Raw genomic sequence first — 13,140 nt, 5'->3', positions numbered from 1 at the left:
TACGCACAGCTTTTGTATCCATGGATCCACTCCTCAGACGACGCGTGTCGTCGCGGAGCATGCAGAAAAGGTTCTGGGTGAGACGGCTCTGTCGTTCCCTATCCTCACCACATGCCTGCTCCACAATTTCCTACGATAAGCGCGAGTTAATAATGATATAGACTCCACTAATAATAGATGAACAGGTCGACTCCAAGTCGGTGAGTTATCTGTTTGGTGGCATTTATCATTGATATTGTTCATCTCTGACCTTTCTGTACTAATGTAACATTTTCAAGAGACCTTCAACAAGCTATTACGCGCAGTTGGCCGGGCCAGCGAGGTAGAGGCACTGTTTATGACGATTGAAATTTGAGATTGCAGGCTTTACGATGATCGCATCATACTTCGGCCCGTGTTGGATTGATGAACTACACGATTTCACTGGTGGAATCTTTATGTACTTCATGCGACAATCTTTACTTTGGTCAGCCAAGGCACGAACAGATATCATCTTATACGATGCCATTTCCGCCATAAAAGCTCTGGATGGCGATACATCATCCACCAACTTCACCGCTCTATCACACCCATCCACTAACAGTATGACCCTAGTTTCAAATGATCCCAGTTGGTGGCCGTCCATTAATGCATTTCGTATTTCCAGCTATTTTCTAGGTTTGTGGAGTTGCATGAAGACCGTAATGTCTCGATCTGAACTTGGCTGCGGTTTCACAGTTGCAACCTTTGCTGGGGTGATATACGACTGGGGTGAGTAAAGTAATATTAGAGAACCGCTGATATCCTTATGGTATTTACAGCACTGACGTTCGGACAAGAGGTAGGTTGATGCCATTGTCAGAGCAGCCATCTCCCTGAGAAAGATTTCACAGGTCGAATTGATCTGGGTAAGCGGAGTTCCACGTCAGAAAAACAATATGAAAGTTCGATTAACCCGCGACAGAGACAACGCTGGTCTCTCATGACTTTTCTGTATCTTAGTGTGTGTAGCTCGTGTTATAAGTGTGATCGGCAAGTCGTGCTGACTGGAATATATCCTAGGTGCGCTACGTTGGAATAATATATGCTGCGTATGTTTGGAGGGTTAAGTAATTGATGTCATGCTAATCAATCATCTCTCACAATAGCCTCAGCGTACTAGGTGTGTATCCTTATATACACTGCATGTTTCTTCTGACCAATGGAACACAGACAGTGTTCCGACAATCCCGGTCACAGATGCAGTGTGTATTGTTCACATATGCCTATCGTTCCCGTCTAATTAACTGCATTCTGATTCAGGGGTGAGTGATATTCTTGACCAGCTTGTTGGTTCAGTATAATGACCGCCATAGCTGTGAGCTTGTTTCGAGCGCGTGATCCTCCGAGGCTGATCATTAACTGGATTTGTCAGGTGTTATTATGAGCGTCGCACAAAATGCGATAAGTGTCGTCGTAAATGTGATGCTGGGCGGTGAGCTACGCGCAATACCTCAGTGATAGTGCTTGACTGGAATATGACACAAGTCATCATCATTGCTCGCTTACATGCCATGTATCAGCGATCCAGGAAGGTTCTGATACTTCTCGTTGTCGTCTTCTTGGCTGTCAATATCACCGACGGAGTGGTCACCGTGATAGTAATGAGGCATATTTCAGCGGGTAAGATTAATTATGGATGAAAGAATTGAGTGCATCGGCTCATTGACGAATACCAGATGTCCTCATTCTCTCTGGCACCTACCAGTGCATTATTGATTTCCAGGGAGGTAGCTTAATTCTGGATACCATCACTTGGATAATCGGCGCTGTATGGGAGGTCCTCGCGTTGTGTCTTGCAGTCTGGATTGCCATAAAACACTTCCGTGAACTGCCACGAAATTTGACAGGGGGCATTATCGGGGACTGTTTCACGGTGTTGATGAAAACCCACGTGGTTTACTTTGTGGGGTGAGCTCGTAATGGTGAATGTGGTTGTCCCTTTTCGCTGAAGCATCGCACATGCTAGCTTTGTTGCTCTTTCTGGCTTCAGCCTCGCTTATGCGTTTTCAACGATGTCAGCGGTATGCAATCTGTCGCTGACCTCTGCGTGCCACCATGGTTCATCATTTCCATAGGACATATATTCCCTCGGAACTCAGATTTATCTTGGTGTTCTTCAAATTTTTACAGTCGTGCAGCTGTTTGTTCTGGGACCACGCCTGATCCTTAGCGTTCGAGAATATAACGCTAAGCTCGTGGCCGACTCCGACACAGGAACCGCCATGACTTCAATTGCTTTCCAGGAGCGCGTGCATGTGTCAACTAGCAGTAGTGTGTAGCACGGGAAGTGCTCGACATGATTAAGGTGACTCTGCAGGGTGCGGGAGAATTTATTGTTTGTTCGAGATTTCGTCGTGGTAGATTTATTAAGTTACAAGGTGCATCTCCGTCGCTACTCCCTATGTTGTATTGGGATTCATAGTACGTTTGCAGTTCACATGTTCCAGATTATTTATCCGCCGACCCTGTGACTCTGCCTCTACCTGAAGTCCAACAGGCGCGACCATTCTGATAGAACTGCCGAGTACTTCGCAAAAAAAAAACTATTTCTAGGATATAAAAATAGGTTGTCTTCCTTCTACCAGTATCAGAGCCATTATTCGAGATCTCCCTTCCAGCGCATCCCATATTACCTAGCACAAGCCATGTGTTTCTCATTCCTCCTCGCTGTTGTAACTACTTTGACAACATCTATTTCTGTTAGTGCATGCTTAACTAAATACTACGTTTGCGACAACGACTACTTCGAAAGCTGTTGCAAAGGTCTTACTTGTAAGACGGGTGTGGGTACGAGTCGTCCGCTTTGTATCCGGGGTTCAACCCCATGACTCACCCGTTGCGCCGTATACCAATAGCCTTTAAGCTACGGATCATCCAGGTGCTGCCATTAACCCTCTCCCGACATGTCGCGACGGTGAGTCGTGTTTCTGCTTTCGCATTGATACAGTGCAATATGCAGGTCGTTACGGAGTTGTTCAGCATGCTTACTCCACATGTAAACTGGACGGTACCTACGCCAACCATCGCCAAAATTTTCCGTCCACCGCCCGTCCGAGCACAACGGTGTATTCAGCCGACATCGAAGTACATGTGCGTACATGACGTGCGTGCAGAAGGAAATGCACCTGCATTTCGTAACCCAACATTATCAGTCAGCCTGCTGCTGCCCAGGGTCTTGATCGGTGGATCATCGGAAGCCCTGTTTGATCTGACCTTCATCATAGTAGCGACAAAGCCCACTGTGTTCTATTTGGACATTACGAGAAAGGCCGCTTCTGGTGTTAAATCATTTGGCCAGACACATTTTCGAAGGCGGTCCGACAGCACGCAGCTAACAGCGAGGACAGGTTTCGCAACCAAGTCCTGCTATTGCGTCCAGTTAAGTAGCGTGCCTGCCTCCAGATGGTCTCGCGCGCGCTCGATACGTTCAAGTTCTAGTATTTTTTCGATGGCGTCCATCAGACTGCCAAACCAATTACGGACGAATTCGTTTATAAAGTCTGGGCAAGTCCTTTGTGACTTCGTGCCTGCACGATAGATCATGTTTTAGCTGGTGACGCAGCGAAGCGAAGCGTCCCGAGTGATACAATAAAAGCGACCTGTGTGTCGTGCGATGCAATCACACCTAGTAGCAGGTCCGGCTGGGGAGAGAACGTGAGCCCGAGAGTATCGAGGGTCCATGATGGTAACGTGTAAAGGGCGATCATCTGAATTTTTGGTCTGTCGAAGACTTCTAGCCACTGGTATTACAGTCGACATTCTCATAATGCATGAAAAAAAATGCCAAAGAAATTCGATAACAAACCGACTTTCGACATATAAAAACACGCACCATGGTAGAATTTCGTTTTTTTATTAATTATCATTATTATGCATTATGAGCATATCTACTGTATTACTGTTTTGAAGTGAACAGCAAAGAAACGGGTCCGACGTCGCGACTCCGACTGAGTCTGACTGGGTACTACTGACTGAGGCTGCCGAAGTCCGGCTCAGTCCGGTTCTTCGAAAAGTCACCATGGATTTTGTTCAGAGGAAAAGGCCGAACCCTGGACCGAATGCCATTGGGGCCGCCGCGCGGGTTTCCAAGGGTCCGTGAAACTCGGAATGTTGAACAGTGAGTTGAGCAGTGCAAGTATGGAGTCAAATCAAGAAAGCCGCGACACAGCTCACAAATCAACAGAATCTCACTGCACCTCGGAACCGAGCAAGGCTCCGAGTTCCCAGAACAGGGCACCACATACTCTGTATGACTTGAGACACACTAGTCTCCTCCTAGCTTCAGAACTCCACGTACCATGCCAGTGGTCAGGGAAAATCTAATTGATTAGTGCAGTACTTAAAAGCCCAAAGTTGAAAGCACTATCGATAAGTTCCATCCATTGCACCCCACTTCTCCCAATTGGTAATCCGTCATGCTTCAGCTATTTGACCTGCCCATTTCTCACCACACGCAGCTCGTCCTTGGTGCTACGGCTTGTATTGGGACAGCCGGAGTGATTATTTGGGCTTACCTTCTTAGATCAGAGAGCGGCCTCTCTCTTCCACCTTCTCCTCCCACTTGGAGTCTTAGGGGGCACTTCCTACCCCTTCGCAAGTAAATTTTCATATTTTAATCATCGTCTTTTTAATGCTAACTGTGTCCCATTGCTGATCAGCTCATTTATCACTGTAGCGGGATGGATTGACGAGTACGGTCCCTTGGTGACCATTCGTTCAGGAACTGAGACCATTGTTATCATCGGCCGTCACAAAGTCGGTCCCTCCATGCTAACTTGAAGTTGTCGTAGTATGTAGGCTCAACATTCTGCTGCAGGCCGTGGTGGATATCATGGAGAAGCAGGGCGGATTGTTAGCTGACCGTCCTCGCATGATTGCTGCTGGTGAAATCCTTAGTGGCGGACAGTCAATTGGATTTATGCATGCTGGGCACAAGTTTCGTCGGATGCGTAGGTTTGTAGTCGGTGGGAAAGTCCAAATAACCCCTATCTTACTTGTGACGCAGGGCACTTCATTCGCATCTCCAGCCTAAAGCGGCTGAGGCTTATCAGTCTCTGCAGATGGCCCACGCGAAAAAACACGGTCCTGTGCATTCTCGATGATCCGTACAACTTCCAGGACCATGCGACAACGTAAGTGCTTTCCTAGGTTCGCCCTATGATAGCAGATCACTGATGAGTATTTTAAAGTTATGCCGCGGCGACGATTATGAAAGTTACATATGGGAAAACCACGCCCACGTCTGCAACTGATCCCGAAGTCAAAGAAATTCACCAGATTTTTGAAACCCTTCGTACAGTCCTGCACCCTGGTGCTTACCTGGTGGACTCGATACCGTGGCTGAAATACCTTCCTTGGTACGGCCAAGAATTAAAACGGGAGTTTGAGAGGACCAGGAAACTCTACACCAAGCAACTGAACCATGTTAAACAGCAATTAGTACGCGTTGCCCTTTCAATGTTCAGATTATGTCTGAATCATTCCACAGCAGAGCAATGTGGACGTCGGCCCTTCGTTCATGAAATATATGCTAGAAAATGAGCATTCCTACGGGTTGACAGAGACCGAGATGGCGTTTCTTGGTGGCACCTTGTTTGGAGCTGGATCCGATTCGGTGAGGTGTCTTGATTTGTCGTTTCCGAAGAGATGTAGCTGATATCAAGGTGCCAGATTGCTGTGGCAATATGCACGGTCCTAATGGCGGCCGCGTGCTTCCCCGAGGAACAAGCAAAAGTACAGGCCGAGCTCGATGCGGTCATCGGAAGGCACCGAGGTAGCTCCATTTACCCTAGCACTTCTACCAATTCAATGATTTCTCCACCAAAGCGCCGACCTTCGCCGACCAACCAAGCCTTCCTCGTCTGGAGGCCTTTATTTCCGAAACTTTGAGATGGAGACCATTGGCTCCTAATGGTGGATATCTTCATTGTCGGGTCTGTACATCAGATTTACGCAGTTCACCCCGCAGGATTTCCTCACCGAACGACTCAAGACGTGATTTGGGCAAGTGCTTTCTGAATGATTTGTCGTCCGAATAACCTGACATCCACTGACAGGAAAACTATCGCATTCCCGCCGGGACTTCGGTACTCGGAAACCACTGGTAAGCCTCGTTCTTCGAGAAACGAAGTATCTGATAGCCACCGTCAGGGCTATCTCTCGAGATCCAGATGTCTACCCTGACCCCGATGTGTTCAGACCTCAGCGCTGGCTTGACGATCAAGATCGCATGAGAGACGATCTTAAATTCTTCGTCTACGGGTTTGGTCGGCGGTAAGCATCGTCTTCCAACGCATTCTTTCTCTGACTGTCATTCCATCAAGTATATGTCCCGGTCTGCACGTTGCGAACAGGTAAAGATATCCTTCCACGTACATGATCCTCTAAGCTCATCTCGATTGGTATAGATCAGTCTTCATAAACTCGCTCCTTATTCTTTGGGCCTTCCAACTCACTTTGGATCCTACGAAGCCGCTGGATGATATGGGGTTCATGACAGGAGTGATGCCGAATGAACGGCCGTGCGCTATTGAATTTAAGACGAGGATTCCGGAAGTAGGACTCAGGCGTACAATGCAGAGTTATCCGGAGGTCGCGTGAGATGCATTGAGGCCTGGATAGGCGATCGGTATGATACGAGTGTGAAATGATAGGCGTACAACGTGTCGTAGTTGTTGAAATCAGTCCTAGTCTTAGCGAGCGTCCCGCGTCAAAGTTGTAGGCTTCCCTATACACGTCCTTCGATGGCTGAATACACCGGTTTTCTTGTATATTCGTGTAAAACCAAAACGTATGCAAGTCGAGTAACATAAATGTCTTTTATCAATGCTACAGAATTCGTGCGAATGTTATGTCGAAGCTGCAGGGATATTTATACAGACTAAGCGTATTGATCAACTCCGCAACGACCTGCATGTCGTGCGATCAACTACTGTACCAGCGCGAAAGCGGAAACACGACTCACTGTCGCGACATGCTCAGTCTACCAAGCTCATTGGGAGAGTGTTAATTGCAGTCTTCGAGGTTCACTGTGACACGACCAACATATAGAATTTTGTATTACTAGAATACTGGGGGGAATAGAGTGTGTTTGGGCAAATTCTGACGGCGAGATAGCTTTTGGGCGAGAGCGCGTAGCGCTTTCCGGCCCCGAGGAGTGCACCTAAGAGAAAAAGGGAGGTGAGCTGCGATTCCCAGATGTTTTAGGAGTTCGTCGACGCATCCAGCGAAACTCGTTGTTGCCTCGGATACCCCCGTTTTAGGAGACGGACGTGGAACACTCACATGGTCTGCTTTTCGCTTATTGCCAATGCTCAACCTCCGCGAACTGGGGGTAAGGTGTAGCGGAGAAACTGGTCCTGCAGAGACGGGACGGCTTGCATGTAGGGCGCTAAAATTTGAGCGTGTCGGCGAAGGTATTTGAGAAAAGCGTCGCTTGCCCAGCGACCTTTGACTTTAACGACATCGAAGGGAATGTTTCGAAGGAGATATTCAAGGGTGGATCCTATGCATATGCCATGTCCTTGCAGTGGTTCTCGCCCTGCTGCTCTAGTTGCCGAAGCTAGCCTTTGCGTGAGTTTTGTCTTCGTTAGCGGCCTGTATGAGTCTTTGTGGCGGTACGAAAACAGAGCGCTGTTGACGGGGGGGTCGTTGATGGCAAGGTGGTTCAGAAAAGCTGCTTCTGGGTCCGATTGTCCTGATTGCTTGGCCCAGTGCACGTCCTCTCCTTCTAATGATGTTTTCGTCCGGGGCAGGTGGAAGTTCTTGGTGAGGAGGTTCTGTCGATCACAAACGTCTGTCACGTTGGCAGGAGTTATGTGCAGCGTGGGGTTGAAAGCGTCCAGGCGCGGGACCGTGAATTCTCCCGCCCTTGCTGTGGTGTAAAATGCGGTGGTGAGGCAAGCAAAGACAGCAGCGTCCAAGGGGTCTGATAAACTGAGTTGTTCTCGAATGGCTATGATGAGTTCTACCGTGTACGGTTCACGTTTGCTGCATTTGGCTGTCGCGGGGGTCATGGATACGCTCACTTTGAGGAGGGTGTTGATTTCCATGTCGTTTAGTTTCCACGACACGCTGTGCAAACCGTGCCACGCACGGACGCCATAGACGTAGTTCAATATAGTTTTCCCAGAATAGTGACCTGCCATGCAGGATATGAATGACGAAATTAGGATGTGGCTTGCGGGGGCTCTCTGGTTCTCTGGGATGCTTTTGCTGTCACAAAAAACGTGAAAAATGAGCAGCCCCGATCCATATGACTCGCGGGTTCCTTCCGCATATCCGTGGACCATGACCTCTCGAATATGCTCAATGTCAGAGGGGGTTAGAGGTAAGACCTGTCCCTGTGCGTCTTTCATTGAGCGCGGGGATGTGGGTTGCCATAGGTACAGCCTGTCCTTTGCTTGACAGTGTGGGCGTAGCGGTGATGGCATTGGGCTTATGTCGCTGTTATAGGCTGTGATGATGTGTGTTGGTGGTCAATTGTCCTGCTCTGACGTGAGGATTGACTTACAAGGTTTGCGACGCTTGGAAGAGTTCCTCCCCTCTTCGTTCAAGTTCGTGGTTGACAGATGCACAGTGTCTGTGCTCGTCGTCTCCGGGTTTTTTGACCATTGTCGGAAACGGTTGGTACGTGCTGGATGTGCTAGCACCACGGATGATGTGGTGGTTAAGTTCGCTGGTGGGTACATTGGAAATGAACGCTTGCAATTCCCTTGGGATTGGGGTTTGGGGGAGCATGTCAGATGTGGGGGGATATATTCCACGTGAGGGACCATCAGCGGGATTATCTTTACTCGGGATGTATCGAGTAAGGATTGTACACTTGGCATTGGCAGCGAGTGCGTGAATCCACTTGAAGACTTCATTGCAGGTCCTATTCCTACTGCATCCCCTCCACCACCCTTCAACGACACCTTGGTTGTCACCATAGACCTTGAAATGAGTTCTGGGGGGAGCAGTCTCAATGGTGGCCCGAACGAGGAGCTCGAACCCAATGCTTTCTGCCCAGCCAATGTCACGCCCATCCCTTTTCCAACCAGGTAAGAGTTTCCACGCTCGCCATCTCCCGTTGATGACAATCCTGATTCCGTGACCAGAGCTAGCGTCCGAATAGGCAAGGGGGTCATGGACGATGCAGGGTCCTGGTATTGGGCGAGTGATGTGGCTGGGGCTAAGGGTTGCTTTCCACCACTCGATGTCTTCTGGGGTGTTACGAGGGGGGTTCGTGGCATGTGCGGGCGGTCTTCAAATATGCCCAGCATGCTTTCCAAGCTGGTGAGGTAAGCTCGCCCCATTGGAACCACGAGGCATGCGTGCAACAACTTGCCGTGCAGCTTCTGGACCTCATGGAGGGTGTGAGTCTGTTTGGATTGCCATATGGCGATAGCCTTGAGGTATTTCGCCTGCTTGTGGCTTGATAATGCCACGGTATGTTTGGTAATGTCCCAAACGAGTCTGGTGAAAAGTGGCTTGGAGCTGAAGGGATGGTCCTTCGATATTTCCCAAATGATCCCCAGTAAGTAAGAATAAAAGTCGATGTCGTCGAAGCAGTATGAGAATTGAGAGTCCTTGAAGGATCGTGGGGACTGTGAGGATAAATCTTGGAGGGGAAACAGCATGTCTTCATCGAACTCTTCGACACTGCCGTCCGGCATGGTGGCCCCTTTATACCATTTACGGCCTCCATCAATGATGGTTCCTCCGTTCTTCTTGATTTCATTTGCCGCACGTACGCGATGTCTATTGAATTCTTCGATGTACTCTGTCCTGATACGTAAAAACAAGTGATCATCAACCCATTTTGAAATGGGTCCGATGCCTTTGCCATGTAGGATGTCAGTTCCTGCATCTGCCACGTTTCCATAAATTCCTGCGGAAGGGCCAAATCCGAAGCATAGGGCTGTGTCAATTGCAAATGCATTGTCACCTGGTAGGCGTATGGCCAGGCCAGGCCACTGCGAGTGGTGGAGAGGAATTGTTCAATATGCCTCTGCCACGTCCCGAACAGCTCCTTGCGAGCCAGGAGGTAGGCTCCAGATTGATTGACAAATGGTGGGAAAAGTTCTGTAGGTACATGGAAATAAGTCGGAGTCGACTCTGGAATTAATTGATCTGATGGAAGGTAATGGGTGAGTCAGGAATGAAAGGTTTTGAACCAGGCAGAATTTGCCTGGTTTGCCTGGTTTGGGAACAAGGGATAAGGGGGCTGTTTGAAATTCGCCGACAATGGACCTAAGTTCTTCAGCGCTAAAAGGGCCAATGAATCGGCCTTTGGAAAATTCACTGTCGACAATGTTCCAGAATGCAACCACATTCTCGTCAAGGGTGGGGCTATTGGCGGGGGCATATGTACATGTAATTGGAGGGATTCCTCCGGAGAATCCGTTGACCAGGCATCTAGGTATAGATGGATATCTACTAAGGAGATTTGTCTCTTTGAGGAGACGTTGCCACTCGCTGGCCTTGTATGGGGTGCATGCCTCATGCTTTCTCGACTCGAGAACATTTCTGCACTCCATGGTCTTTGCTTCCACATCCTGAGCACTCGTGGGATGACTCGTGGTTTGGGGCTGCGCAACTCTCAGGGCGCTGCCATTTGTAGCATAGTGGGAGTCCTTGAGGGTTGATGATTCGGCCGTCCTGTGCTCGACGGCAATGGGCATTGGATCCATCCCAGAGGTTGCTGGAATTGCAGTGACGAATGTCGTGTGCAAAGCGGCCCAGACATACGGCACAGGCTGAGCGGCCACGTGAGCCTGCGCCGCGAGAAAAACCCTCACGACGGCTCTTGTCCCGGGTGTTGTCTGGTGAAGATGATCTGCCCTTCTGGGCTCCTCCACCACGAACGGGCGAGCGTGAACGTGAGTCATGGTTCCGATGATTATTGCTCCGCGTGTCACGGTAGCTCGATTTTCGGAAGCTGCTCTGGTATGTGGATGAGTCCTTGCTCGAAGGCTATGTGATGGACAGGTGCATTATCCGCGTGAGCATGTGTGCGGGCAATGGGCATCCACGGGAGTGGCATCGCGGGCATCCACGTATGTGGGTTGTGGGTGAGTACGAGAGTGGTTATATGGGTAGGAAGGGTTGTGTGGTTAGTTGGTGTTTTGTAGGGGGGAGTGCGACACGTACCAAGGTCAGGGTTCGGGATCGCACTTTGTCCCATAGTTCTTCGCTAATTGTGCACAAGAGAGTCTCGTTGAGGTTCCCGATATTGAAACCCTCGTCTCGCTTCAAGCAGTCGTGCCAGTCATGGCGCACCCTCGAAGCGTAGTTAAGGATAACCATGTCTCCGATGTCGCTGTGGTTGCGAATCGCGTGGTTTTCGAGACGCCAGAAGAAAAGTGATAGAGCGTCGACGTGGGTTTGGGGCCATTTGGCCTGGCTGATTTGAACGAGGAACATGTTCTTCGCTCGTAGGAAAACTGAGAAAGGTAGTTCATGATCTGCTAGTGCTGCCTTCGAGGCTTTGAAGGCTGATGCTGGACGAATGGTGAGCTGGTCGTCCACTTTGGTTAGACCGTAGTCGTCTGCGACGGATTTCGAAGTTTTGAGGGCTTCCTTGCATCCGTCGGGAGAAAAATTCCATAGCTCTATGTATTCAAAATTAGTGAGCTTTTGAACTGCGTATTGGGAGGGACGGGGAGCCAAGAAGTCTCCTACTGTTGAGGCTTCCTTGAATCCGTTCATTTTCGGTTTCTTCTTTTCTGCTTCTGCATGCTCCTTCTGCGCTTCCGCCTCCTGTAGAGCATGCTCTGCTTCTTCCTGTGCTTCGCGAGCTCTCTCAGCGTTGGCAACTGCGAGTGCCTCGTTCTCTTGTTGTTGTTCCCAAGCGAGGACTCTCTCTTCGTGTCCTGTGTTCCAGGTGTCTACTAAGCGGTCTATGACTTCCTGCTCTGTTTGTCCTGTGGCTGCTGTCAAGTCGGTGCGTATGCCGGCGTAAAGTGCGCCTGCGTAGTCTGGACAAGCTTCGGTTGTTGGATCAACCATGATAGTTATTGTGTGGGTATGGAGTGATTTGGTTTTTTTTTAAAAAGTTCTTAAGTATGGTTTTGTTCTAGAAAAAGAAATACGAGGAGGAGAGTGAACTACGCAACGACGAACGATGGTCGCGGCACGGAAACAAGAAGCGGTGCCGCGTCTTCCGTTCGGTCGAAGACCTTACTCTATTCTTTCGCTCGTGCCTCGTTACATAATAGAGTCCCAATACTTGTCTGTGGTGTAGTAGCCCCTGAGTATCTATTGGTACAAGGCGAAAGGGTGAGTCATGGGCTGAATCCCGGATGCAAAGCGGACGACTCGTACTCACACCCGGGCTACAAGTAAGACCTGGGCAGCAGTCTAAGTTGGGGCTGGTTTTGCTGCCGCAAATGTAGTTTTCAGCCAGGCACAGCTCTGCACTGACAGAGATAGATGTTGTCAAAGCAGCAACAACAACGAGGAGGAATGAGAAACGCATGGCTTGTGCTAGGTAATATGGGGTGCGCCAAGGGGGACCTCGAATAATAGCTCTGATACTGGCAGTAGGAAATCGCCTTGCTTTTATATCCTAGAAATGGGGTTTTTCTTCGAAGTAGTCGGCAATTCTATCAGAATAGTTGCGCCTGGGACTTCAGGGAGAGAGTATATGCAGAACCACAGGGTCGGCGGATAAACAATCCAGAATATGTGGACTGTAAATGTACGAACCTAGTCAGTAGTGGTGGAGCTACACCTTGTAATATATCAGCACCGCTTCGAACAAAAAAAAATTCTCCCTCACCTGCAGAGTACCCGACAACTGTTAATCACAAGCGACAAAGAAAAGATTACACCAGGAAGGGCAGAGAAGACATGGAATTAATGCGGAGTGCATTATATCATTGAGAACGGGGACATGACAACATGTTGTAAGAGGTTGTACGAAATGCCAGCAGATGGAGCACAGCCGTGTCAAGACACTTTGTATTTAGGATTCCCAAAGCAAAATAGGCCTTTATGAGACGAAGAGCAGGCGCAGGCACCAACTGATTGATGGTGTCATGGTGGGTTTGAGCTTGCGCTGGCATGCGAGAACCGCGTGGGACGTACGTACGAAGATTTGAAAGAGACGCGTTCAATAGGTCTGGACAGACCGAC

The 13,140-nt window shown here is 49.2% G+C and overlaps 3 protein-coding genes across 3 annotated transcripts; 2 read left to right on the top strand and 1 right to left on the bottom strand.

The window, feature by feature from the left end:
* Positions 1–371: 371 nt before the first annotated feature.
* EDB91DRAFT_1254754 (uncharacterized protein) lies at positions 372–2,300 on the top strand (the record flags this gene model as incomplete). Its single annotated transcript, XM_041323861.1, has 12 exons — positions 372–657; positions 718–750; positions 801–820; positions 873–887; positions 944–982; positions 1,042–1,070; positions 1,128–1,141; positions 1,394–1,453; positions 1,507–1,641; positions 1,698–1,929; positions 1,988–2,042; positions 2,097–2,300. 12 exons carry the CDS (start codon positions 372–374, stop codon positions 2,298–2,300), a joined length of 1,122 nt encoding a protein of 373 aa, XP_041170929.1.
* A 1,636-nt stretch (positions 2,301–3,936) lies between these two features.
* EDB91DRAFT_1350754 (cytochrome P450) lies at positions 3,937–6,621 on the top strand (the record flags this gene model as incomplete). Its single annotated transcript, XM_041326088.1, has 14 exons — positions 3,937–4,156; positions 4,205–4,618; positions 4,680–4,776; positions 4,838–4,970; positions 5,027–5,153; positions 5,211–5,460; positions 5,510–5,635; positions 5,692–5,794; positions 5,848–5,934; positions 5,990–6,024; positions 6,078–6,124; positions 6,172–6,294; positions 6,345–6,374; positions 6,429–6,621. The coding sequence occupies exons 2-14, from the start codon at positions 4,437–4,439 to the stop codon at positions 6,619–6,621; spliced, it is 1,533 nt and encodes a 510-aa protein (XP_041170928.1). The 5' UTR covers positions 3,937–4,156; positions 4,205–4,436.
* A 3,741-nt stretch (positions 6,622–10,362) lies between these two features.
* Positions 10,363–12,229, bottom strand: EDB91DRAFT_1208983 (uncharacterized protein). Its single transcript, XM_041320741.1, has 2 exons — positions 11,155–12,229; positions 10,363–10,977 (listed from the first exon to the last, which is right to left on the bottom strand). Exons 1-2 carry the CDS (start codon positions 12,010–12,012, stop codon positions 10,504–10,506), a joined length of 1,332 nt encoding a protein of 443 aa, XP_041170927.1. The 5' UTR covers positions 12,013–12,229; the 3' UTR covers positions 10,363–10,503.
* Between the last annotated feature and the right edge of the window lie 911 nt (positions 12,230–13,140).

This window comes from Suillus paluster (assembly GCF_016628075.1).
Source record: "Suillus paluster strain FC165 chromosome Unknown EDB91scaffold_116, whole genome shotgun sequence".
NCBI lineage: Eukaryota > Fungi > Basidiomycota > Agaricomycetes > Boletales > Suillaceae > Suillus > Suillus paluster.
This window is presented reverse-complemented; position numbering and strand designations above follow the sequence as displayed.

Coding starts and splice junctions, on each gene's coding strand:
- EDB91DRAFT_1208983 (XM_041320741.1), bottom strand. CDS start 12,012: ATGGTTGATCCAACAACCGAAGCTTGTCCAGACTACGCAGGCGCACTT. Junction 10,978..11,154: donor GATCCCGAACCCTGACCTTG/GTACGTGTCGCA, acceptor TCCATCACATAG/CCTTCGAGCAAGGACTCATC.